Below are 24,071 nucleotides of genomic sequence, written 5' to 3' on the forward strand. Positions count from 1 at the left end.
CTAGAACATCATACTCGACAGATTGAAGCCTCTAAGCGGTGTGTGGCTTGGTCTTAGAAACAATCCCGACGATCCGGAATCGCCTCATTCGCGCAGTCGCGCTCAAAAGTTCCGCTCCTTGTCTCCAGGGGCGTCCCAGGATGGTTTCCGAAATCTAGGTACCTACATGCATAGTATCGTTCTTTATTGATAGGACCACGGATACTTATCTATATTTATTATCAGGTACGTCCATAGCATCCATCGTCAGAATCAATTTCCGACATTTTGCTCCTTTTATCATCTTGACATTTGAAACAACCTGACAACTTACTCTCGCATTCTCTTTTTGACCTTTCTTAACCTCGCAGTTTGCGGTTTCGACAAGTTGTAATATCATACATAGTACTATGTTGACACAGCCTCCAGGGATTGCCATCCTTTAGACCTAAGTTTTTCGCACCAAGTTGCCAAGTTTTCCAGGGTCACCCGTTCCAAGGGTGATAAAAAAAAAAAAAAAAAAAAAACCAGCAAGAAAGAAAGAAAGAGAAAAAGAAACCCCAGGGGTTATCCAGATTCTAGACGGATCTTCTAGCGTTTTTCTTTTTTTCTTTCTAGCTTGGGTGAGGCGGAGACTGTATTTCGTAGAATTGAAATTTCGGAATTGCGAGTCTACATCAGTCTTGGATCGGGACCGGGGACGGGTCTGTGATGCATATGTACGCTGGTAGGCTAGTCTGGGGATCGCTTCGCCCATGCGTGCCGCACAAAACATCCATGGACGTTGGATGTACATGCCATCCAACACATCTACCTAACAGCTCCATCTCCAGCTCCATCTCTATTTCCATCTCCTGGAAGGCTGGTTGACCGTTGGTGGTTAGGAGCGCAGATGCGGTACCGGACACATAGGTACCTATATCTACTATGTACATACAGTATTGTACCTAGGAATGTACCTAGTAGTGTCTGTACAATGCAGAGAAATGAGCAAATCATTTCTCTAGCCCACCCCCCTCTTCACCGATCAACCTCAATCTCATCTTCGTTTCTCTACGTTCTGTTATCGAGTCACCGACATCCGACTTGAATCATCGTCTACACATATTGTTACCGTTACTAATAGCTATTGTTATTCTGTCCTGTCCTGTTCTGTTTTGCTCTGTTCTATATTAACACTCCTTGCTTCCTTTCGCATACCACATATCCGCTTATCCGCTTGAACCTAGTGCCGTGCAGGATTGTCACGTCTACTCCCTTTTCTTGACATCGCCTGCACACCATCATCCTTAAAGCCATTCCACTCGTTGGCTGCTTAGTCGAGCCTACCTAGGTTTTAGATTCCCGAGGCTTATCATATTACGCCACTTGAGGCCTGCTCAGATCATCTCCGGCACTCTAGCGCATGCGTACCGTACATACTACGTACCACAGGTCGTTGCATGATAGAGGAATCTCCACTACGAGTACATAGGAAACGCTCCAGCCTGTCCAGCTTACACATACCGTGGTAGTATTTTTGGCTGGCCGCACCGAACTGCCCTTTTGGAACGTCTGGCGTCAAGGGCTTGGCACCGTATTGGCGGCTCACCCAACGTATTCCAGGACGACAGCCAGGACGGCGTAGCCGCATCTGCAGCGCACGCTCTAGCCTCCTTCTTTATCAAGTCCTAGTCGCCCTGTTTCACGCTCCCCTCTCTTCTTTTCCTTCCGAAGAATGTGGAAGACGGAACCTATCAATATGGATCAAACCCGGAACAAACCAATACAGAATGAACGTAACAATATCTCCAAGCCGCAGATTTTCGTACAGCTCGCCTTCGGCGTCTCGTGGTCCCAGCGACACACACCGCAGACTCATACCGTGACTTATATGTCCCGTAATTTAAAGAGCGTTAGGGATTCGGGGAACTTTCCTCGCCAGGTACCCCCGCCGAATACCAATTACTTGGCCGCCCCGGAGCCACGCCAGAATCGTAGTCGAGAACATTCAGGCCGGCATAATCCGGAGCGGCAGCAGCATCGCCAGCACCACCACCATCATCATCACCATCACCACGCGCAGCAATCTCGCGCCGTAGCTCAGACCCGAGAGCATGGGCGTCCCCGGGGTCAGGCCAACGAACAGTCTAGCGAACACCTACGGGCTCGGCCAAGACCCGGTTCGAGAAATGAAAATAAAGGAGCTTTGCACGAGCGAGGGAGGTCGGCCCCCCCGCCTTTTAACGACAGCCCTTGGGATGTCCACCATGCATCTTCGGCAACACTATTTCCGCCTTTCACGCAAACGAGCAGGGAGCAACCGGAGGGCAGGAAAGTATTACCAGCACCACCTAGCCAATATCGGTTGGGTGAAGATGGACTGCCATGGTCGGCATGGGCATGGCCGGCAGATGGCGACGGCGACGGCGACGGCGACGGCGACGGATCACCTTACGCAAATAACCCGACGACTGTTCCCCTATCGATGGAACGACATCGCAGTGAGGATATTGAAAGAGCTCGGGAGCTCGAGTCGTTGTCTGCGGCTATGGTAACAGTTGATAACGGTTTCGAAAATCAATGGTGGTACCAAGGCTCACGAGAGCCTGTGGAACCATGGTGGCCACGGGAAACTGGAGACGATGCAAGCGATGCAGACGAGGTGGGTACGCTGACAACGGCCGAGGCGTTGCTACTATCCGACTCGGAGCCGCCGTTAGCTTTAAGTTCTAATGAAGATCACCTGGCGAGTTTGCATGATCTTGTATCGCCCATGTCTGACACATCAAGCCTCTCTCGAAGCTTCACGCGTCCTCTTTGCCGATCGCTGACGACTAGGTCGGAGGAGCTGTGGTTAGGAAGCTAAGCGGGTATTTTTCCTAGAAAAAAAGAATTATATGGGAGAAAACCGGCACTTGATACACGCACATTTCACGGCGTAGAGCAGGATTGCATCTTACTTCTCGAGCATGCGGCACGATTGGACCTCATATTACACGCCATATGAACCACTTCGCGTATTTGATAAAATTATTGGAGGCAATAGGAGACTGAGGGTAGTGTATGGTTCCTAGATATTTGGCACGCTATCGAAGAAGGGCGATATTCCGGAAACACTTGCATATCATCGGCGCTTTGGCCGGGTTTTATCATTGTTGATTTTTTTTATTAACTTTTAGTGTCATCAGAGGACCACATGAGGAGGATATTCCCACAGAAAGTAATAGATTTTGGTTAAAGCATAATTGGATTTGGAATAGGCGAATGTGCTAAGCGTTTAAACAGCGGTCGCTTCTCCTATATGGGATGGGCTAGTTCTGTGACGCATGGGGACGTAATATATTTATGTGTATATTCTTGACAATATGACCTTGGCCGTCACTGATGCGATCAAGCTAGCAATTCACACATCCTTCGGGGGATGTCTAAGTCAACTGTGAGCTCCAGGTCGAACTGAGTAAACTGTATGCCAAACAATTATTTTTAGGGGTTCAAGAAGAACCACGACAGGATATCTTACCTACCTACTTTGACGTTCATTGGTTGTAACGGATGATCGAATTGTTAGGCTAACGACAGTGCGTTTTCGATACAAACCTTGTTAAACATTGAAGCAACCGAGGCGTCGTATGAACAACCCATGAAAGTACCTAGCTATTTCTATAATAACGGAAGCGAGACTTGCTTTTGCTGACGCTCTTGAAGAAAGTATGTTGATCATGTACATATACGGACTTTGGCTTTTTAAAGAAGCTACTAGGTATCATTGGTCTTGTCGTTTATTCAGAAGTGTTTCGTGGTCGGATGACATATGTAACGTTGGACCCCTGAACCAAGCTTGGTTAGTATGAGTATGGGGTTACCTCCGCATTCTTATGGGGGTATCTTTAATGTCAGCCATTGCACAGAGAAAACGATCTACTCTAAATTAACAACTTGTCTAAATTTAGGATAGATGCCTCTCTACGTAGGTACACGACAGCATGGCAGCGCGGCTGTCGCCATCTGGCAGTCAGGCTAGTGGGTAGGTAGGTATGAAACTTGCCCCATCATATGTAATACCAGAATATTACCAGAACATTACCAGAATACCAGAATACCAGAATACCAGAATACCAGAATAGAACTAATGATTTCACAACATAATAATCGAGATCTACAGTGCTTCAGGAGAACATCGACAGCGTCGCATCCCGAAAAGGCGCCGACGAAGCAGCCGATTCGACAATAAACGTCGGTACCTATCCAGAGCCTCCAGGGGTCATCTCCCGCGCGACTTGCCAGATTTGTGTAAATCCTAGTCGATCGACCGACCATATATACATACAATTACATAGTAAGTTAAGTAGTATGCGTAAGAATGTTAATCCAAAAGTTTAAGCTACCTACATGTACCTACCATTTTATATTGGCCCGATAAGTTGGTACTGTTATTTTTATTAATGTGTGTGTTTGTGTGTGTTTGTGTGTAACTATGTAGGTACTTGGCCAATTTTAATATATTCTGTATTTATAACAAGCGCCAAATTAACTGCGCCGTGGGAGATAATCATTGGATCGTTCTAAACTCCGTATAATGGGATGACGAATTCCTACCATAACTAGGTATAAATCGAAAAACAATGTACAATTTATATCAACGGGTGATCGAGTCAGACCAAGTATGCACCTACATATATAGATATGTATGTGTAAGTAAGTAGTTGGTTAAAGATACGATACATGAAAATAAATATATAAGAAATACCTACCTGAGTACCAGGTGTTCATTTTTTTATTATGACGCAGCAGCGTAAATATCAATACCCATATAGTACTCGCTACCATCTGGATGGACGATATTTGGTAATACCTACCAAATTGTAACCCTATATATCAAATCATAAATACCGCCCAGGCTGTTGTTAGCGACGTATCTAGTTCATCCGTTGACGTCGCTAGCTTGGAAAGGCTGTCTGTGTTGGATAACGGCTTTGCTCCCCCCTGTGGCGAATGTTGATATCTATGGAGACGATAACAAGTTAACCAATCTATCAAGAAGCCTCCTCCTTCACATTCAAAATCACGACACTAGAAAATATCCACGATTTTTTATAGTAGCAAGACTCTCTCCCAAATATCGAAATTCGACATATAAATTATTCTTTTCTTCTTTTCTTCTCTTTTTCTTGGCAGAAACTGACATTCATATTCGTGTACGTCATCTCAACATAGCAAAGCGTGTACTTGATAAATAACCCATCCATCGTGAAAAAGGCGTAGGATATGCGTTACACCGTTGACACATCGGTGCAACCATAGCGTACCAGCCATGCCCCGCAGCATTTAAACCGTGTCGAATTCTCCCCAAAACACAGCCCCTTGAACATAATAAGCACATAGGGTTCAAGCCACTGAATCCCAATCTTTCACCCCCCTTCCATCTGCCGTCCACGTAAGAAGAGGCCTGCCGATTTTAAATGGACATCGGCAGAATAGGGCAACTTCCCTAAGCGAAAAAAAAAACAATAAAGCAAAGAACGCCTACTCGTATAAAAGAGCCGGCGCCGCGTATATGCATACAGTCTCCTCAATAATGGCCCATTGAGGGTAGGTATCTCGTGTAGAAGCCTTAAGATCCGTCTATCGAACACCTGCACGAAGTTGTGCCACAGGGAAGCTAAAGCGAGAGAAGACAAATAAAGGAGATAGGAAGCGGAATATGGTATCTCTGCACAATTATAATCGGAATCGAAAAGAGAAATAAGGATAACCATAGCAGGATGGCACCACCGAAGGCATGCATTCTACATGCTCACCTCCCGTTCTTCCTGGATAGCTGTCATTTCACTACTGATAACACCGGTGCCAAGTAGGGGTTGACTTGGGGGAGGCATCGAAAAGGGCCTAGACCCGGTTGGCGTCGTACCGATATTGCTGGTACCGGGAATCATGTTAGGACCCGACGGTCTATGCACCGCCATGTTGTTATCTGCCTCGGAAGGCTGCTCGGTAATCTCATTTGTGGGCATCTCGCGCTGCAATGGAGATGAATGGACGGGCGAGTTGGATTTCTTACTTGCCGCATCGCCGTTACCACCACGGGAGGAATTTCGTGGAGAGACCCTGCCTGTCTGGTGTATGTCATTAGCTTAGAGTACGACAAATACCCACGCATGGAAAGAGAGCCACAAACCTGCTTTGCCCACCTAAGGCCGCAGCTGTTACATAGGTCCCTTTGTCCACTCGGGCCTCTCCGCCACTCCGGTGTGTTGCGAGTATGGCAATTGGCACAGTCTCGGATAAAATTTCCGACTCCCTTTCTACGCTTGCGCTTTTTCTTGTTGGACAAAAGCCCATGCAGTTCCTCCGCAAGCACTCGGTTCACCTTTTCCATCTGCCGCAGTTCATACTGCCAACTGGTACACCTGGTCGTCTTGAGTTCGTCGAAAATATTGTCATCTGAGGCGAGAGCCCTGTCTTGATTGCCGGGAGCCATACCGCCGCCCGCGGCTGCGGATAGAACGCCAGAGCGCTGCTCGTCCGGTACGGCGCCTCCTTGTAAAACGGTGAAAGTGGACATTGTCTTGGGGTCAGCGGATGAGTGGCCCGTAGAAGCTTGTCTACTAGAAAGTGCAGACACAGCTGGTCCCGTCGTACGTGAAGATGCCTTGACAAGCTTCGTTTGCGCAAGCAGGAAGGTTGGTTTCTGTCCTTCCGAGGCATCACCCGGATACATGACGGTGTGGGCTTGGAGGACTTGACCTCGACGATTTTGTACCTCATGCTTGCAGGTAACTATACGTCCTCTCCTCGCCTTCTCGATAGAACGGCCAAATTCGGCGCGCGATTCTTTGCGCATCAACTCCTGAATACTGGTCCCTACAAGGTTTTCTGGTTGCAAATCCAACAGAGACCGAACGTTGGCGGAGACGAAAAGAAACATGCCAGATGTAGAGAGTTTTGTCCATAATTCGCTGTCGCCGATGCCGCCATTGGCCTCTAGCTCACGTCGACTGAGAGCGAAAACCGGACGCTTCCGACCAACAAGGATTATACACTTTCGACCCTTCCCCTGCTCTACAAACAGCGAGCCATGACTTTCAAACCAGGTATACCCATTTTGTTTTCTTCGTATGCGGAAAACGATGTTCACCGAACTCCCATTAGTAGCATCTTTAAGCTCGCGGGTAACTGGAACAATGTCGGAGGGGTGGGAGATAGACGAGATAGAATTCCCGACAAGTTCGGTAGCATCATATTCGAGGATACGCTTACAGGATGGCGATAAGTAAAGAAAAAGCCCCTTTAAGGACAATACGTGGACGACGTCATCGGCATTCTCAAGAAGCATCTTGTCCCATGATTGCCGATGCCAATCAGAAACGGATCCTTTAGGATTGAACTGTTGAAGCAGGGTAGATACGTCGTCGACCCCTAGTGTTTGGCCATTCTCTGGTTCCCATTGGCTTGATGCTGGCGGGGTCCAGATATACTGGCCAATATCGCTATGCTTGTAATTGACCTTCATGGTACCTGGACCTTGATGAGAGGCGATGGCATCCGGGCATTCAACAAGATCAATCTGAAACCCAATGATGTATCTAATTTCAGCAGTATCCCACGGGATAGGAATCATGGTTAGTAGGTTCAAAAAAGGTTTACCACCTTTTCGATAGTTAATCAAGCTTTGTTGGACTTCCTTCCCTTCTGCGATCTTTTGCTTCAAGTTATAAACCGCCCCATTGTCGACAAACTCTCGTTTTGTGCCTGCTTCAACCTTGCCATCCGGCGCCTGGAGAAAACGGCAATTCTGGCCAACAATTTCGTGTCGACTATAACCGGTCAGGTTTTGAAAATTGTCCGAGACATATATGATGGGACAGTCATTCATCGTAACATCACAGACGACGAAAGCACAAGACATATCGACTGCGCCGAGATTGACCTGTGGGCTTTTACGCGTAGCCACGAGCCAAAGGGCTCTCAACATATCAAACCCGCTTTTAGAGTAAATAGTTTTCTCTTTGACAGGCTGAGAAGTCATGGCAGGATTAGCCGATACGATTGGCTGAGAGGGAGCGCCGCTCTCTGGAGTTGTCTCAGTCGTGGTAGCCATAGGGGACTCGTATGAGGGCGTAGACGATACGAGAGTCTGGGGCGGGATCTGTGAAGAAGACTGAGGGGAAATACTAGGTTGGAAACCGTTCATAGAAGTATCCAAGTTAAGATTCGTTGGTTGGCCATGTTGGTGAGACGGAGAAAATTGGGGAGAAGTGTGCATCAAACTATCATCGCCGGCATCTACCGACATGCCAGCACCGGAGTGATGTGGAACGGTGCCCATAGCGGTATTTTCACCCGACAAGTCGATGTTAAATTCAGTTGGCAGTCCATCCATGGAGTTTGACGGAAATGCGGTAGACATCGTAGTCGCCGATGTGAACATGTTCATGGAAGGATCAGAACCCATTTGGCCCATATTCATGTTGGAGAAGGCGATCATATTGCCAACCATGTCCGGTGATAGCGTTGAAAATTCATCGGCAAGCATGGTTGGGGAAGAGAAACCTGCCGAAGTACCTGGCAAGGTAATATTGGTGTTGAGACTGGGAAAGCCGGTGTTCATAGCATCGACTGACGAATTTGACATGACCCCGAATTGATAATCCCTAAAGGAAGGATCGCTACTGCCAAACTCCATCATGGACATTCTCCGATCGGTGTCTGCTTGTGATATCTGGGCCGGGAATTGCTGCGGCAAACTCCGACGCCTTTGGAGCTCCTGAGAATTGTTGCGGATGATATCGTCAAGAGAATCAGCGCCTACCATAGAGGTATCCGGGTTTGCGGCCGTTACAGGACAATATTGGGTCTGTTGAACTGGCTGGTTCAACGCAGTAGCTTGGCGTCTCTGGCTACGTTGCTGGGCATGGCGGCGCTGCAGCTCCTCTTGGGAAAGCTGGTTGCCGAAGAAGTTGTCCATTGTGACCGCATCTATCTAACAACAAGTAACCCAATAGTTGTAAGCCTCGAGAATTCCTCACACAAACCGCCTCAAAATAATAGGATTCGGATGCGGTAGCCGTGTTTGATCTGAGTGACGAATAGACAAGCAAAAGAGTCGATTAATATGGTCGACGATTGAATTCCACCATATGCGGATATGTCGACAGATGTTAAGGCTATTAAGACTCTGCCTGTAGGGAACTATCGTATATTTGGATAACTAGACGATGTTGAGCAAGATACTCCAGAAGATAGCGTTGCTGCTCGTGTGCTGTAGACGAGCAGCGAGGGAAACGGACTTCATCCAGACAGTATCTCTAGGCTAGACCAGTGCAGCGGTATATGAGTGACGAACTGTTGAATAGGCGGTAAGTATTAAATTCGATGGACGGAAACATTTGGACTTGAATCTGGTGTCTCAAGATGTTTTTATATATGCAAGTACAACCGATACTAGGAATGGCCGTCAGTCGGTGGGAGATTCGAATCGATGTGCGAGATGGTAGTGGCTTTGCTAATAATTTCGCTAAAACATAGATATCGGTTGGTAAACTCTAACGGTGTCGACGAAGAGTGATAGTAGTAACGGTGGGTAGTGATAGCAGCGAAAGGGATTTCGAACAATGCCGTCTTAGTCGCCCACCAAGCTTGTCGTTGAAGGTGGGAGGATTAAAGGTGAAATTCGACCGACCGGGGTAAAGTTGGAACTTGGTAGCAGTAGACAGGGAATTGATCGATTCGATCGAACTAGTGCAGCCGTTCCTTCTTTCCTTCTCAGTTAATTACTTGTCGGCTCGCGCTTGAATAGTACACGTATATAGGGAAAAACGGAATATTAGAACGGAATTTAGATATTTATAATATGCGGGGCCGTTTGTATAATGGTTTTAATAACGGTATTATAAAGTTTAAACGTTTAAACGAACGTGAAAAAAGTTGCATTGAAATGCATGTACCGCGGTTTTTCCCCGCGAATGCGACTTTAATTCATTATTACGTTTTTAATTTAACATTAATAAACTCGAAATATATATAAAATATTAATCGAAAAATTAAATATTTATAATATTAAAAATGGTTTAATTTATAAATTTTTATATTTTAATAAATTTCGAAAATATTATAATAATGCATATACGTTTAAGTACATACTTGTATCCACAGGTGTGCTTTTAACATTTAAATGAATTCCTGCAAAATATATACTAACGGGGTTTTTAAAGTTCGCTGGCATCCAGAATAGGTTAGGTACCTGATAACTTACTACTACCCACTTACGGGAGGCTTACCTAAATATTCAACCTCGTCATCGACCATGTTAACCATTAACCATTATACCAACACTTATTATTATCGTAAATAATCCCACATCCACAATTGACAGCCACCAAATAAATTTCACTCTCTCGTTCTTACACACTCTCGACTTCTTTTGCTATCTTTTGCCTTAAAATTTCCATCCCCAGAATGGACATTTCTAATAAGAGAGATCCGCCTGACCGTCGCTTTTGTCATCTAGCAACGCTTTCCACAGGTAAGTCATCCTAATCCTGTACTTAACCTGTTACCCACATACTGCTGTTCCTTCATTTGGTGCACCGTCATGTCTTTTTCTACCACTTCAGGTCCTCATATCTAATATTCAGTACTCAATTTGTCGCCTCCATATAAGTCGTACATCGTACATCACGCATTTCTTTACTTTTCTCTCCTCCCTCTCCAAATCCAACTTACATTTTCATCCACCCATCTCCATCCATTACATCCCTATCAACCCTGTTATGCTTTCATATACATGGTTCGCGGCTCCAGCAAACAACACACATTAACACCAAACAGACACTTCTCAAATCAGCCTTCAGTTGATTATTTATCGATTCAAGTCCATAAACAATCATTTGAACCATTAGTGCCTTCTCTTCGTCTCTGATCAAAGGTGGCTTTTGAAGGAACGCAAGACTGGAATTCCATACTACTCAACCCAGATTCAAATAATGAAAGCAACTCCGCAGAAGCCCGGCCCAAACGGGTCCCGGGTAGTTAAGCGAAGGTCGATGCCTCGACTCGGGGATGGCTTAAGCGAGGTCCTCAACGGCGTATCTCATCCATGTGCAACGGATAAGGAGCCTGACATTACTGCCACCATTATTCGAATCTACGATAGAAACAGTTCAAGCTCTACTACTTCAGAAACCTCACCGGGTACCAACATCACTACGCCGGTTTCATTTGTTGAATCTTTGAGTATCAGCCAGAGCCATGGCGCTAAGGAGCAACTCAAAGCACCTGGATTTGGCAGAAACAACCACAATGTATCAACTTTCTGTTCTCAATCCTATGGGCTATCTTCACCAACGTCTATTCGAGCACAACCTCTGCTATTCCCCACAATAAATACCAACAATTGTCATGGCGTTCGCCTATCATCTATCCCTCCGGCCGCCTCACCTCTTGCGCCTCCAGTTCATACGACACCAGCTCACATCCGATTGGCTAGTATCATACGGGAATCAAGACTGCGTAATGACTCGGCACTAAATAAGATTATTGAGTGGTTTCTCAATGGGACATTATCCTTGTCTGATACGAAGAAGACAGCTAAGAGGTATCAATACTGGGACTTCCTTGATGCTCTAGAGACAGTTTACGCTACCACAGCCTCAGACGCTTCCCAGGACAGTACGAGCCAGTCACAGAAAGCGTTCTTTCCAGTTACCATGAATCAACCGGGAGACGGTTATACGTTGTATACACCTGATGACTTGCATTCTAGTATGCATCCGACCTACCCAGATACCGCTTCAGCCGTTCGCCATCGATTTCATTGGAAGGTGACGAAGCATGTGGATATAGACCGGTTAGTTGATCCAAGTAACGAATCCAAGCTACATTTATTTGTGGATATATCCAATATTTTCATTGGCTTCTGCGACGCAATCAAGGCTTCAAGACGTGTTCCCCAGAGCCACCGAATGCCTGCACCAGTATTCTCGTTCAAGACATTCGCTGTCTTGATGGAAAGGGGAAGAGCTGTGCACAAGAGAATCCTGGCTGGATCTACACCCGGATATTCTGCTGACGACCCCCGGAAGTATTGGCCGCCGTACTTCTCAGAGGCAGAGGAGCTACAGTACGGGATGAACATATTCTGCCGTGTGCAAACAAGAAAGCCAAGTCAGTTAAAGCGAAGGGGTAGAAAATCACCCAAAGCCACTTCCCATGATGTACACGACCTTAGCACGGGAGAGTCTACTGGGGATGATGCGTTAGCTACGACCTACGAGGTTCGAAATGGAGAGCAAGGCGTGGACGAGAACCTCCATCTCAATATGATGAACAGCATGTGGGATCATATATCGCGTCCAGGTACCATGGTACTGGCAACCGGAGACGCAGCAGAAGCTGAATTCTCTAATGGCTTCCTACATTACGCAACCCAAGCACTAGAAAATGGTTGGAGACTTGAGTTGGTCACATGGAAACATTCAATTTCGTCTGCCTGGACTAATGCGGAGTTTTCCGGAAAATACTCTGGTCAGTTTAGAATCATCTACCTGGATGAGTTTCTCGAAGAGCTTCAGATGAAGACAGGCGAGTTTCCTGTCTAGATCCTGTTCTTACCCGACTCGTGGCTTTGACCACGGAAGTGGACTCCGTTATTTTTTATACGCCTACATGAAGGCTAAGATTCTACTACTACTTGACACGCACTTCAATCGCGGATTGTACATTTCTACAAGCATGTGCATTCCGATCTTTTTTTCCTTGCAGTTCGGTTGCCATTCGTATTGGCGGGCATTCCCAGGCGTTCGGTATATTACGGTTGTCCGCATTTTTGGTGACGTAGGTATTCCAATTGAGGTCACATATTTCTAGGTTTGCAGAGTAGACCTCTGCAAAGGAAATACAATCATTGTACCAACATATATCTACAGATCAATCAAATTTGATCTTGGACGCCTATCAGATCGGAAAGATGTTTGCTTCGCAGCTATTATTGCATCAAGGCTAGACAGCATGGTTTGACGTTTAACACCGATGAGAACTACATGGACACAAGTTGAAAAGGGTTATTTCCGGATCGTGGTTGGCGGGGTGGTGTTTCTACGACCATGGAAAAGCATTCCCGTTGGTTGGGGTTACTCAATCGAGACGGGTTGGTTTGTTGCGAGATGCTTTTCGCGGTGTGGAAGGCTCGCATGTACGCGCCATAGGCGCTTAGAATAAGAGAACTAGGTATAACTGAAATCTTTGCACCCCAGTTGACTTTAGTCTCATACATGTTAGCAATGTGAGTTCCCTAAGGACATAGGTTAGAGTCTTCGTAGGTAATTAGTACAAGACATTGTATGTGTATGATTATACCTACATATGTAAGTATGTATTTTATCTACCCATGTATATCTAGGTATGTATGTAGTCATTTTGTTTAAAGAGTACCTAAGCAGAAGCAGCCCTGCGTTGGTAGAACAAGCACTAGGAATATCATATGTAAGATACATATAGGTACCTACACAGATATGTACATAAAGAAATACTTCAGACATTGAATGTTGGGTACCAAATACATAGGTATATACATACATAGACGTATACCTATTTCGGTACCTCCTCCCTCTCACCATGTTGCCCCCTCAAAAACCTAAAGCCTGACAAGATTAAGATGACCTAAGACGATAACTAGACGATCCACCACGTACGATATATCTTTCATCTCTACATAATTAATACACCTGTTGAAATTAGCATTCACCTTTAGTTAAAAAAAACGTCTATCAAAAATTAGAAGTCGGAAATCAGACCTTATTCTAATCTACAACATCCTCCTCTCCACCTCAGGCCAAACAGTTTGATGTATATTCATTTCATTTATTCCTCGGGGCCCCAGGTTTCTATTCCTACCTCAACTCTTAATTTTTCGACGTCGCATTCGTAAATCTATAAATAATCACCTCGTGGTCACACAGCCTTATGTCAATAAGTACGGTCCATTAAAATGGGGACACTTCGTCAACCACAGAGGCACATCGTCATTGGCCTTGGCACATTCTTCTTCATAGCTTGCTTCCTCATATTTGCACCGCGGCCTGCACGTCTCAGTCTTCATTCTATTGGCCACGGCGCTCTTTACGCCCCGCCAACATCCTCTTCAAGGAAGATTGATCGGTTTTATGACAAGGATTACAAGGGCAGTTCTTCTCCCGTAGATATTAATCGGGTCACCAACGAAACCCTGGGCTTTGAGAAGATCTTGATCGTCGGTCTTCCAGAGCGGTCCGACAAACGCGATGCCATCGCACTTACTAGCTCCTTGACCGGGTTCCGTGTTGAGTGGGTTGATGGTGTGAAGGGAGAGACCATCCCGGATAAAGCTGTGCCGTTTGGAACAGATCGAAAGAAGCTCTGGGAAACAAATCTAGGAAGCTGGAGAGGGCATATGAACGCAGTTCGCAAAATAATATCAGAAGACATCAGCTCAGCCCTGATCATGGAAGACGACATGGACTGGGATGTGCGTCTAAAGCCCCAGTTGGAGAGGGTTGCTCAGGGCGCTAGAGCCCTTCTCTCATCTGCCTCGAAGCCCAACTCCCCCTACGGAGACGACTGGGATCTAATGTGGCTTGGGCATTGTGGGGAGGTTTTCCCCGAAACTTTGGACGAGAACATAGAAAAACCTGACAATTCCCCTGCCATCGAATATATGTCACGGAAGTTCGTCATCGAGAAAGATTCTACCGTACCACCGAAAGACAGAGTTACTGGTCTCGTCAACTTTGTAGATTATCCCGAGTATACACGTTGGGTGCACATCACGGGTGCTCCCATCTGCACTTTCGCGTACGCGCTCTCTCAGCAAGGAGCTCGCAAAGTTCTCCTTGACCTGTCGGTAGATCACTTGACAGGGCCGTTTGATAACGCTCTAGCTGGACTATGCAGACGAGCAGTTTCAACGTGGGGCGTCGAAGATCCTGCGGTGGCCGGCGACCGGGGACTCGACGCAAAATGTATCAGCGTCACGCCACCTATATTCTTCCACCACAAAGCCAGAGGTCTCGTCAATGGTGACAGCGATATCCAGACAGTTAAAGACGGTCAGATTCGTGAAAAGGGTATGACCGAGAATATTGTGTGGAGTGCAAGAAATAACATTAGGAACTTGATCATGGGAACTAGGATAGAAACCCAGTATGAATAGAGATTCAACTTAATACCAGGCCAACACGAAACTATTATGTCCACAGAGTGTAGAATTCCAGACCGAATGATACATGTCATTAGAATATGACGTTACGAGACCCAGCAGGTCTATGATGAAGTCTTGAAGCAGAGAACCCACCGTATTGCTATAAAACAGGCACACGCGAGTACCTATTCTTGTAAACTATATATGGCAGCACCAAATTTCAGCCTTTGGCTACTACATATTGCAAAGTGAAACTGCCAGACCGACCCTACGCTAGCCGTACCAAGGGGGATGTGTACCTATCGACTCCGCCATCCGTCTTCTCGAAGCATGGGGTTAAAAAATAACACACAGATCGTCTGTATGCTTTCTAAAATTGACAAGTCGATAGAGCTATTAAAACATATTTCTCAAGCACATGGCCACCTATACCATAATGGAGTTTTTTTAAGGTAAAGCTCTAGTAACTAGGCAAGTGGTGATTCAGCGATTAAAAGCGTATGAAACGGTAGAAACAAGGTGCTTTATGTACTTGGCGAACGAACATAGTCTACCGAATAGCCTCTGCTTATCCTAGAACCTAGGTAGTTAATCCGCGTCAAAATAATATTATGCATGATAAATGTATATATAATCTGCTTAACGAGTTCACATGTTATTTACATTGATTTGGTAGAACGAGAGTCCCGGATACTATCAACTCAACTTCTATAGGAGTTACCCATATTCTAAGCTCTCCCTCTGGGCGGTAATTTTATAGTCACTAGTGGGCTTAATACAAATAAATCAAATAGCTTTTCCGTGTATTCGCCATTCCCCCAAGCCGATGACCTATTTAACTCCTGTCATGCATGCGGCGTATGGCCTGGTTGTAGGAGTGCAGAATGCCGTAGGCTAAGGGGCACCCCCACGACCTCCCGTGCCTCCCACTGCTTTTGCTTGTACTATATCTGCCCTGATATCTGGCAAAGGCCTACCTTTCTCAGTCGGTAAGCTAATGAACTTGATCTCAGCTAGATATCGGAGATATCTTCCCACGTCCTCCCTGGCAATTCCGTACCCAGAACTCTCGTCTACTCCAGTCCACCTTTCTGCGTCCGCCTTCAGGACTGAGACTGCGTTCCTATCATCCAACTCCGGGGCGCGGGTAGTTGCTGGCAGATCATTCATACAGAAATGCGCTAGAGGCATGAGTGCATGCTGCTCCTGATCCTTCTCGAGAGCACCAGCCGACACGAATTTCTCCAACTCGTCTTTCCAGGAGTCGTAGCTGACTTCTGGAGCCTTGTAGCCGTAGTACTCTAGTATCGATAGATACTCGCTCATGCGGAGACGCGGGTGGGCAGTCACGTGAATTACATCAACCCCGTCTTGAAGAGGGTTCAGAGCGGCGGCAACTACTACTCGCGCGACGTGGTTCACAGGAACGGCGTTGACGGTGTTGATGATGCGGGGGCGTGCTGAGAGCTGTATGCACCCTTTCAGCATTCGGATCAGGAAATCGTCCACATTGCAGACGCCCGTCTGAGAATCACCTAGCACGTACCCTGGCCGAACCACCGATCCTTTGAGACCTCGTCGTCCAGCCTCCCGAACAAGTTGCTCTGATACCCACTTAGTTTGTCCGTAACCCGTGCCAAGTCCAGTACGGCTACCATTCATGTCATCGATCTCCATCACGGCTCCCTGCCCTGTCCTGGTCTGCTCTTCTGACAAGTTGATATAGTAATCTGTGTCGAGGACGCTGGTAGAGCTCACGAAACAAAAGACCTTCGCCTTCCCCTCGTTGCAGAGCTTCATCGCATCGACTGTCGACAGCACATTGGAAGCCATCATGTCCTGGTACTTTCGAATCCAGTGTACAGTAGCCCCATTATGGATCACTACATCGACTTCCTGGGATAGTCGCTGCCATGTTAAATCATCAACGCCGAGCTGGGGTTTGGATAGATCTCCCACGACAGCACTCAATCTTGTTAGCCAGGCATCATTCCACAGGCCGTACCCTTGCAGGGAACGGCGAAGTCGTTGGAGTGCCGCATTCGAGTCCTTGGCACCGCGAACGTGTGCGATCAACTTGACGTCATGAATTGTCCGATCGAGGATATCCCTCACGAGATACGATCCTAAAAACCCGGTTGCTCCTGTTAGAAATATCGTCGACCGTCCGGGAATACCAATTGGCTTGGCGTCAGCAGTTTGATATCTTTTAGGCAATTGACTCGCTAATTCATCTAGGGATTTTGTATACACCGGATCGCCCTCCTGCACGTCGCTAGGACCGGTTTCAGTGCTACCAGCCTCCCGGATCCTCTTCTCGACATGGGAGCTAAAACTAGCTAGATCCGGATGCTCATAAAAGCTATTGATAGAAACATCCGCGCCTAGGCCTTTGCGGACCTCTAGAAGGAATTGCTGGGCCAATAGACTGTGCCCACCCAAATCGAAAAAGTTGTTGTCCCGTCGGACAGTTTTCGGGTTAATTCCCCGGATGAGGTCAGCCCACTTTTGGGCTACAGCTTTCTCGACGGTAGTCAACGATTGCCAACTTCTTAAATCTTCATCGGAGGCGTCTTCGACAATCTCTGTGACGTCTGGGAATGGAAGATTAGGCTTGTCAACCTTACCGTTAGGGTTGAGAGGAAGTTTGTCTAGTACGATGTAGATGCTCGGGACTGAGTGAGTAGGTAGTCGAGACTTTAAGTGATCTCGTACCTCGGTTTGCATACTCCGGTACTTCTTGAGGAAAACACGGGTAGGCCCCATTTCGACACCATCATCTTCTACCTCATCCAACTCCCGAGCAGAAAGCCAACGTCGCCACTCGGCTGCTTCGGGGACTAGGTAGCTCACCAAAGTCGGTTCCTCGTTGCGGTCTCTTCTTACGAGAGTCTTACAGTCTCGGATCAACGGATTCTGGTTGAGATTGCTGTCGATATCGTTGAGCTCAATGCGGAACCCGCGAATTTTGACTTGGTCATCAGCACGGCCAGTACACTCTACGTCTCCAGATTCAAGGTAACGTCCTAGATCCCCTGTACGGTAAAGCCGGTCCCTTGGTCCCTTGTAATAACGTCGCCAAGGCTCATTCTTGTTCGTCTTGTTGTCAGCCCCAACCCATTTCTCGTTGTCAACGAACCAGTTCGTCAGGAACTTCTGCTCATTCAAAGATTCGTCACCTAAATAACCCCTGAAAGAGAAATGGTCAGCAAAGCGGCAGGAATATATATGTTCAATCAGAACCAACTCACTCAGCAAGGCCAGCAGCCCGAACAAAGATCTCTCCGACTTCTCCGACTTGACAAACTCGGGCTCGGTTTTCCCTATCGACGACTAGGAGCTGAACGTTTTGCATTCCTTGCCCTGCCGGGACTGTGTCCTTAAGTTTGCATAGGAATTCGGGATCCCTCGCACGGCTCGGGACCTCGAAGTAGCTGACTGAACGCTGGGTCTCGGTAGTTCCGTACATATTGATAATGTTCGCATTTACTGCAAGTTGCCTAAGAGAGCGGCACTGCTTAGTCGTTAGTACGTCGCCAACGAAAAAGACGTGTTCCAAGCTGGGAAATTCGGCTGTAGCACCGCCGACCAAAATCTGACCCATAGCGGGAGTGAGGTGGGTTACGGTGGGCTTCATTTCATGCATCCACTCGGCTAGTTTCTCGTGCTGGATATCTTCTTTGGATGGGACAAGAAGTTGAGCGCCAAGGTACAGAGGCGTAAAGATGTCTCTCTGTACAGGGTCGTGTGCAAGACCGGAGAGCAGGGTATACCTACTCTCGCATGACAGGTGGAAGCGCTCGGCCATCCAGTCGAAATACTTCGTCAGACTAAAATGGCGACCAAGGACTCCTTTCGGTCGCCCTTCACTTCCAGATGTGAAAGATAAGGTAGGGTTTGAATCAGGGCCAACAACCACATTAGGTGGCGATGATGCAAGGCCCCTGACATCATTAAAAATGTCGTCGGCGCCTACCTGGCCTCCGAAGAGGCCGCCGCCATCGATGAGGCGTAGTTCAGGGACTTGGGCTTTCAGCTCAAGCTCTTTGTCGATATAGTCTTGCACTACCTCTGCCAGGGGGCCGTTCTCATCGGTTGCACGGCCAATCTTGATTAAGGCACGTGGCCGAGATACCTCGAGGTAGATCTTCTGCCTAGCCGGAGGATACGCAGGATCCAGGACAGTCATAGTGGCACCGGACGCCTTCATTTAAAGCAACAATGTTAGCTATACCATGAGGCTTGACATAGTACATGGATATATATATTTCTGACATACCAGGGTACCCATGAAGGCAACAACCAAATCAACGGAACGATGCGCCCAGATCATCACTACATCGCCATTTGTGATACCGGCATTGTGAAGATACCAGGCTAGGGTGTTAGAAGCTTCATATATTTGGCGATAAGTAAAGCACCTCTCGGGATGTGTAGACGACTTGGTCTCTAAGACACAAGTTCTATCAGGGTGATTCTCGGCCTGGGCGCGGAAGCGTTCGTGAATTGAACCCGCATAGCCTGACCAGTCAAGATCGACAGTCGGGTCAGGTAGGAGGGCCATAACGCAGTTATGCCCTAGAGGCTTCTGGGGGCGTCAAAATGAGTTTTTAAAGAGAAGAAAACAGAGATTGATATCGGAAGAATGTTGCAAGAGCTGTAACTTAGCCAACTCGGTACGTACTGAGTATAGGTATGTATTAAATATGATGACATTCATAGAATGAATCACAGAAAAAAAAATATTAGAGGTGGTGGGGGTAGCGGGGTAATTACTACTGGGTATATGTACTTACATATGTACCTACCTTAGGTAGACCGGGGTGGCAGGTACCAGGTAACTACGGTACCAAGCTCTTGTCGTAGTTGTACATCACCTCCGTAATGCTTGTATTCAATGTTGTACCAATGCTGTATGGTACTAGGTGACTAAGTATAGTTCCGAGAGCGGAGTGAGTAGGTACTAAATAGATCAAACATTTAAACTTAAAACCATCTAACTCAGGTACATAGGCAGATAGGTATCTACATAGTACTTTGATGTCAATTTCTACAACTTCAACTTTCTACACTATACCCAGTATCTAGTAGTCTATTCATCAATGAGTAGATCGCACGTGCCCTACTTCGTACATAAGGTATGTAATATTATGTACAATCTACCTTTTAATCTCGTTAGACACGAGGAAGTCTTGCTGTATCGTACATATCGTCAGCGTTCAGCCGATCAACGCCAAGCTGCATCAGCGGCTCCCACATATAATCTCCTGGTAGATTGTCTGTATAGTATGTCAGCATATTTAGTAACGATATAGGACGCCACTCTAAACCGAACTCACAATAACGAACTTTGAGCCCTGCCGAATGAGCGTTCTGTACTTGAGATTGGACTTTATCTTTCTGGTCCTGACTAAACGCACCTACGCTTCCGGGACTCCCAACCGCGTCCTTGAAGTCGGCCGACGCGTAGTAAGAGTTCGTGCTGGCGAATTTAGAGTCCCACTGGTCGACCTTGGCATCGTAAAATACATCTCGGTCAGGCACACCGTCACCGGAGTTGATTCGATCGAAAGGCGCGTTTCCACTAGCTACCACAGTAATCTGTCTCTCGACGAATTTACCCCCTTCAAGGCGAGACAGGTAACCTCCATCCCGAAGTGGCTGGAGAGCCTTCACGACGGCATCCAAGGTCCCGGCATCGGAAGTCTTGAAATCCACCAGTAATGTGACGCTCTGTCTAGGTTCGGCTTGGTATAACCCGTTGCTGCCCGGAGAGCCCCCATTGTTGTGGTCTAGTATATCTCGTAGCGGTTGCGTGTATTGGACTTTCAGCGTCCTGCCGGGTGTTGGAAGGACGTGGCCGATAATAACATCTCCGCTCGAGAGGAACACGTCAGCCTCGATTCCAATACATCCCGCGCTCATAGCCGAGTAGATCGGTATGTTTCGGGTATAGTCGTTATGACTATGGCAGTTTGTAGGCTTCACACTCTTTAAAGAATCCAGGGGCCAAGGATTCAAAGGTGGCCCAGAGCCTTTATTGGCATTTTGCGCCTTTAAAGCAGCGCCGGAGAACAATTTATCAACCGCATCTTGCTGGGGCGGTGCTTCGTTGGCGAGGGCGTGGTAAGAGACGCCATTGTTCCCAACTTGCCAGGTGCCACCTTTCGTATCATGATTAGTATTTCCGGAACAGTTGCCTCCATCTGCACCCAACGCTAAGAGGTAGGTTTGACAGCTATCAGCTAGTGTAGGTCAGCAGCGAACCATATGTATATACATATATATATATATATATATATAAGCGGGCGGTAAATCGTGGGACTGACATGAGATAGTATGATCTGAGCTTTCTTTATTATGGACCTCAACTGCATCGGATGTTAGACTCGGGCACGACACGGCTTCTTGATGAGGCGGACATACAATACACAAATCCCATGATCCCGTATGTCGCCGGATCCTTACCCCCGTTAAGGTAGACTCCCGTTGCCATAGAGAGATACCCACCAGGCTGCACCGTCTGCCCATCCGCCGCGCTGCAAAAGGTATGCACCGTAGTGCTAAAGCCTCTGCGCGTATCGGTTCCTTGAGCAATCGTGACATCGTCCCTAGGAATCCAAGCACTCCCACAGCTAGATATTCCGTCTGTGGTCCGCTGTGTCAAGCAATGGCCAGGTGGGACGAGCTGGAGCTTTTCATCAGTTAACTCGTTGAGCCGGTGGGGGCATCAAGATACTAACCAAGAATCCTGTAGCTGCAATTGCTAGCAGAGTGAGCTCCATGATGCCTACAAATCCCTTATTACCGATATGGAATACTGTCGGTTTTTGGGTGAGCAAGAAGTCAAGATCGGGCTGGCGGCTCTCATGGTCTTATCTTGATTTTGTAATGCTAGACATTGCCTCGAGCACGAGGGAGGTAAAGTACTCCGATTAACTAAGGAGGACGTTCATGGTGGTCGGGCCAATGAAGCAGCATCGTGTAAGCCCGTGTGTGTGGCTTTGTACGCTTAAATGCCCCTTCTCAGTTCTGTAATTAATAACACCTTCCTCTAATGGGATCCTGCATCCTACGCCTACCGATCCCCCCCACAACTCACGCTGAATGCTGAAGCTAATGCGGCAGGTCTTTAGGTAATCCCTATCCGAGTGAGATGATTGTTTCCATGTGGATTTAAGGATCGGTGACAAGGTCATTCGTAATTTACTAGGTAGTTCACCATTCACCAGATGGGTTAACGTGACATGTATACATAGTAAACCCGTGCCATAAATGGCATCCTACCACTAGCAGCTTCAAGTAAATTAATCATTTGCTCAAGTGTGAAATAGCTTCATGCAAATACCGCATAAACCTGGTGCCGACCCCAAAAAAATCAACCAAGAGTATTTTCTTATTAAATGTTTCTTGGGTCCTACGTGGACCAATTTTGCACTTCGAGATCTCGATATCCGACCGTAATCATGGCAGCGACTTGAAGTGGAACTGCGTGCACCGCATACTCGAGAGCGACTGCATTATCATATATATTCCCTTTCTCAGAAAGGACCTTAATAACCACATCGCCATAGCAGCACTATGGGGAAAAGTGCTTCCCGGCGTACGTTTCAAATCTGAAGAGCTTCATCTAAGACGCTCGAGTCTATGAGAGTAGCGATACTCTCTCTTGGAAGGGCTTGTCTTCCGCTGTTGGGGGCCACAAACTTATCCTCGTCGACTAATACGTCCAACATATCTGATGGTATATGCACATCCCATCTATGAACTGGCCATACTGCCTCTAAGAGAGTGCCATTGGTCTTGACGGCTTCTGCGGCCCGATCTATGACTTTCTGGGGATCGCTCCGGAAAATATTCTCTGCTTGCTTCAAGGCCCTTAAGAATTGGACAATTTCGTCCCTCGTCTTCGCATCGTTGAGTTTCTCGGCTGTAGTAGCAAGATTATATATTTCTCGATAAGTGGTTTGATTACCTCCGAAGACAACTGCATCAGACCCAAGGGCATCCGCGCCAAGTTGTACCGACGGCTCCCACATCCCGATGGCATCAATCTTCCCATCTCTCAGCATAGTAGGGAAAGTGCCGGCACCGCAGGGTTCTTGGAGACATCCGAGTCCATTAACGATTGTATAGTCCGCTGGTTTCAGTCCAACTGTAGCAAGATATACCTGAATAAAATATTCAGACGATGTCGACCTAACAGCGCCAATTCTTTTCCCTCTAAGATCCATAAGAGAGCTGATTTCAGATTTCCTATTGGCGACAATTCTATAATAAACTTCCGCCACTGTGCCAATGGTTCGAAGGTTTTTGTGAGATCCAAACTGTAGGAGCAACTGAGTCTCGGAATTCGACCCAAGATCTACTGTCGGATCACTGTATAGACTGGCGATTCCACCATTTACAATATCAACGTCTCCTTTGAAGTAATCTTCCTTTGCGATAAGCTCGGGGGTCCATTCCAGTACCCCTAGTGCGCTTGCTATCTTCAGCGAGTGTATTAAGGGGGCAGTTAAAACTGCGGAAAAGATGACAGCATGGATAATACTTAATAAACGCATCATAATGTTTTTGATGTAAATGTTCACAACAAGTAATTATAATATCCATTGCACAGAAGGTCATTTTAGAATACGATTGCCATATCAGGTTATTATAATGTTTCCATTGAACACATGAGATGCGGAGAAAGGAATATATCATTAAAAATGACACGACCTGTTAAATAAAATCTATTAGGCTGTTAGAGTTTTACCGGGGTAACATTTGCCATGATTTTGAAAGTTTTATTATTTTAATAATGAGCGATATTGCTCGCGTAATACGAAAATAAGTGTTATTCCGCATAATACGCCTTATCTCAGGTGGCCTCAGCCTACGTACGCTGTAAAAGGTGTTGTACTCCCCCCCCCACACCTTTTTTCGACCAATCAGA

At 46.8% G+C, this 24,071-nt stretch overlaps 7 protein-coding genes across 7 annotated transcripts; 3 read left to right on the plus strand and 4 right to left on the minus strand.

Moving 5' to 3' along the window:
- Nucleotides 1–1,720: 1,720 nt before the first annotated feature.
- GGS22DRAFT_193871 (uncharacterized protein) lies at nt 1,721–2,827 on the plus strand (the record flags this gene model as incomplete). The annotated part of the gene is made up of 1 exon (XM_047965429.1): nt 1,721–2,827. One exon carries the CDS (start codon nt 1,721–1,723, stop codon nt 2,825–2,827), a length of 1,107 nt encoding a protein of 368 aa, XP_047813673.1.
- A 2,920-nt stretch (nt 2,828–5,747) lies between these two features.
- Nucleotides 5,748–8,926, minus strand: GGS22DRAFT_193872 (uncharacterized protein; the record flags this gene model as incomplete). The annotated part of the gene is made up of 2 exons (XM_047965430.1): nt 5,748–6,074; nt 6,137–8,926. The coding sequence occupies 2 exons, from the start codon at nt 8,924–8,926 to the stop codon at nt 5,748–5,750; spliced, it is 3,117 nt and encodes a 1,038-aa protein (XP_047813674.1).
- Nucleotides 8,927–10,259: 1,333 nt separating this feature from the next.
- GGS22DRAFT_176668 (uncharacterized protein) lies at nt 10,260–13,210 on the plus strand. Its single transcript, XM_047963435.1, has 2 exons — nt 10,260–10,483; nt 10,789–13,210. Exon 2 carries the CDS (start codon nt 10,944–10,946, stop codon nt 12,555–12,557), a length of 1,614 nt encoding a protein of 537 aa, XP_047813675.1. The 5' UTR covers nt 10,260–10,483; nt 10,789–10,943; the 3' UTR covers nt 12,558–13,210.
- A 393-nt stretch (nt 13,211–13,603) lies between these two features.
- GGS22DRAFT_176669 (glycosyltransferase family 25 protein) lies at nt 13,604–15,167 on the plus strand. The gene has a single exon (XM_047963436.1). The coding sequence runs from the start codon at nt 13,946–13,948 to the stop codon at nt 15,143–15,145; it is 1,200 nt and encodes a 399-aa protein (XP_047813676.1). The 5' UTR covers nt 13,604–13,945; the 3' UTR covers nt 15,146–15,167.
- A 583-nt stretch (nt 15,168–15,750) lies between these two features.
- GGS22DRAFT_176671 (large subunit of L-aminoadipate-semialdehyde dehydrogenase) lies at nt 15,751–19,866 on the minus strand. The gene is made up of 3 exons (XM_047963437.1): nt 19,413–19,866; nt 18,385–19,337; nt 15,751–18,323 (listed from the first exon to the last, which is right to left on the minus strand). Exons 1-3 carry the CDS (start codon nt 19,695–19,697, stop codon nt 16,028–16,030), a joined length of 3,534 nt encoding a protein of 1,177 aa, XP_047813677.1. The 5' UTR covers nt 19,698–19,866; the 3' UTR covers nt 15,751–16,027.
- A 297-nt stretch (nt 19,867–20,163) lies between these two features.
- Nucleotides 20,164–22,190, minus strand: GGS22DRAFT_176676 (uncharacterized protein). Its single transcript, XM_047963438.1, has 5 exons — nt 21,877–22,190; nt 21,560–21,821; nt 21,463–21,504; nt 20,473–21,378; nt 20,164–20,412 (listed from the first exon to the last, which is right to left on the minus strand). The coding sequence occupies exons 1-5, from the start codon at nt 21,916–21,918 to the stop codon at nt 20,309–20,311; spliced, it is 1,356 nt and encodes a 451-aa protein (XP_047813678.1). The 5' UTR covers nt 21,919–22,190; the 3' UTR covers nt 20,164–20,308.
- A 187-nt stretch (nt 22,191–22,377) lies between these two features.
- GGS22DRAFT_176677 (periplasmic binding protein-like II) lies at nt 22,378–23,868 on the minus strand. The gene has a single exon (XM_047963439.1). It carries the CDS (start codon nt 23,698–23,700, stop codon nt 22,744–22,746), a length of 957 nt encoding a protein of 318 aa, XP_047813679.1. The 5' UTR covers nt 23,701–23,868; the 3' UTR covers nt 22,378–22,743.
- Between the last annotated feature and the right edge of the window lie 203 nt (nt 23,869–24,071).

Source organism: Annulohypoxylon maeteangense (assembly GCF_022496945.1).
Source record: "Annulohypoxylon maeteangense strain CBS 123835 unplaced genomic scaffold GGS22scaffold_38, whole genome shotgun sequence".
Lineage (NCBI taxonomy): Eukaryota > Fungi > Ascomycota > Sordariomycetes > Xylariales > Hypoxylaceae > Annulohypoxylon > Annulohypoxylon maeteangense.

Excerpts from the sequence above, each read along its gene's own strand:
- GGS22DRAFT_176677 (XM_047963439.1), bottom strand. The coding sequence starts at position 23,700 with ATGATGCGTTTATTAAGTATTATCCATGCTGTCATCTTTTCCGCAGTT.
- GGS22DRAFT_176669 (XM_047963436.1), top strand. The coding sequence starts at position 13,946 with ATGGGGACACTTCGTCAACCACAGAGGCACATCGTCATTGGCCTTGGC.
- GGS22DRAFT_176668 (XM_047963435.1), top strand. The coding sequence starts at position 10,944 with ATGAAAGCAACTCCGCAGAAGCCCGGCCCAAACGGGTCCCGGGTAGTT.
- GGS22DRAFT_176676 (XM_047963438.1), bottom strand. The coding sequence starts at position 21,918 with ATGGAGCTCACTCTGCTAGCAATTGCAGCTACAGGATTCTTG. Across the intron at positions 21,505-21,559 it reads GATCATGGGATTTGTGTATT|TTGAGGTCCATAATAAAGAA; the intron begins GTATGTCCGCCT and ends CATCCGATGCAG. Across the intron at positions 21,379-21,462 it reads CTCAGATCATACTATCTCAT|CTGATAGCTGTCAAACCTAC; the intron begins GTCAGTCCCACG and ends GACCTACACTAG.
- GGS22DRAFT_176671 (XM_047963437.1), bottom strand. The coding sequence starts at position 19,697 with ATGGCCCTCCTACCTGACCCGACTGTCGATCTTGACTGGTCAGGCTAT. Across the intron at positions 19,338-19,412 it reads TTGCCTTCATGGGTACCCTG|GCGTCCGGTGCCACTATGAC; the intron begins GTATGTCAGAAA and ends CTTTAAATGAAG. Across the intron at positions 18,324-18,384 it reads CGGGCTGCTGGCCTTGCTGA|GGGTTATTTAGGTGACGAAT; the intron begins GTGAGTTGGTTC and ends TTTCTCTTTCAG.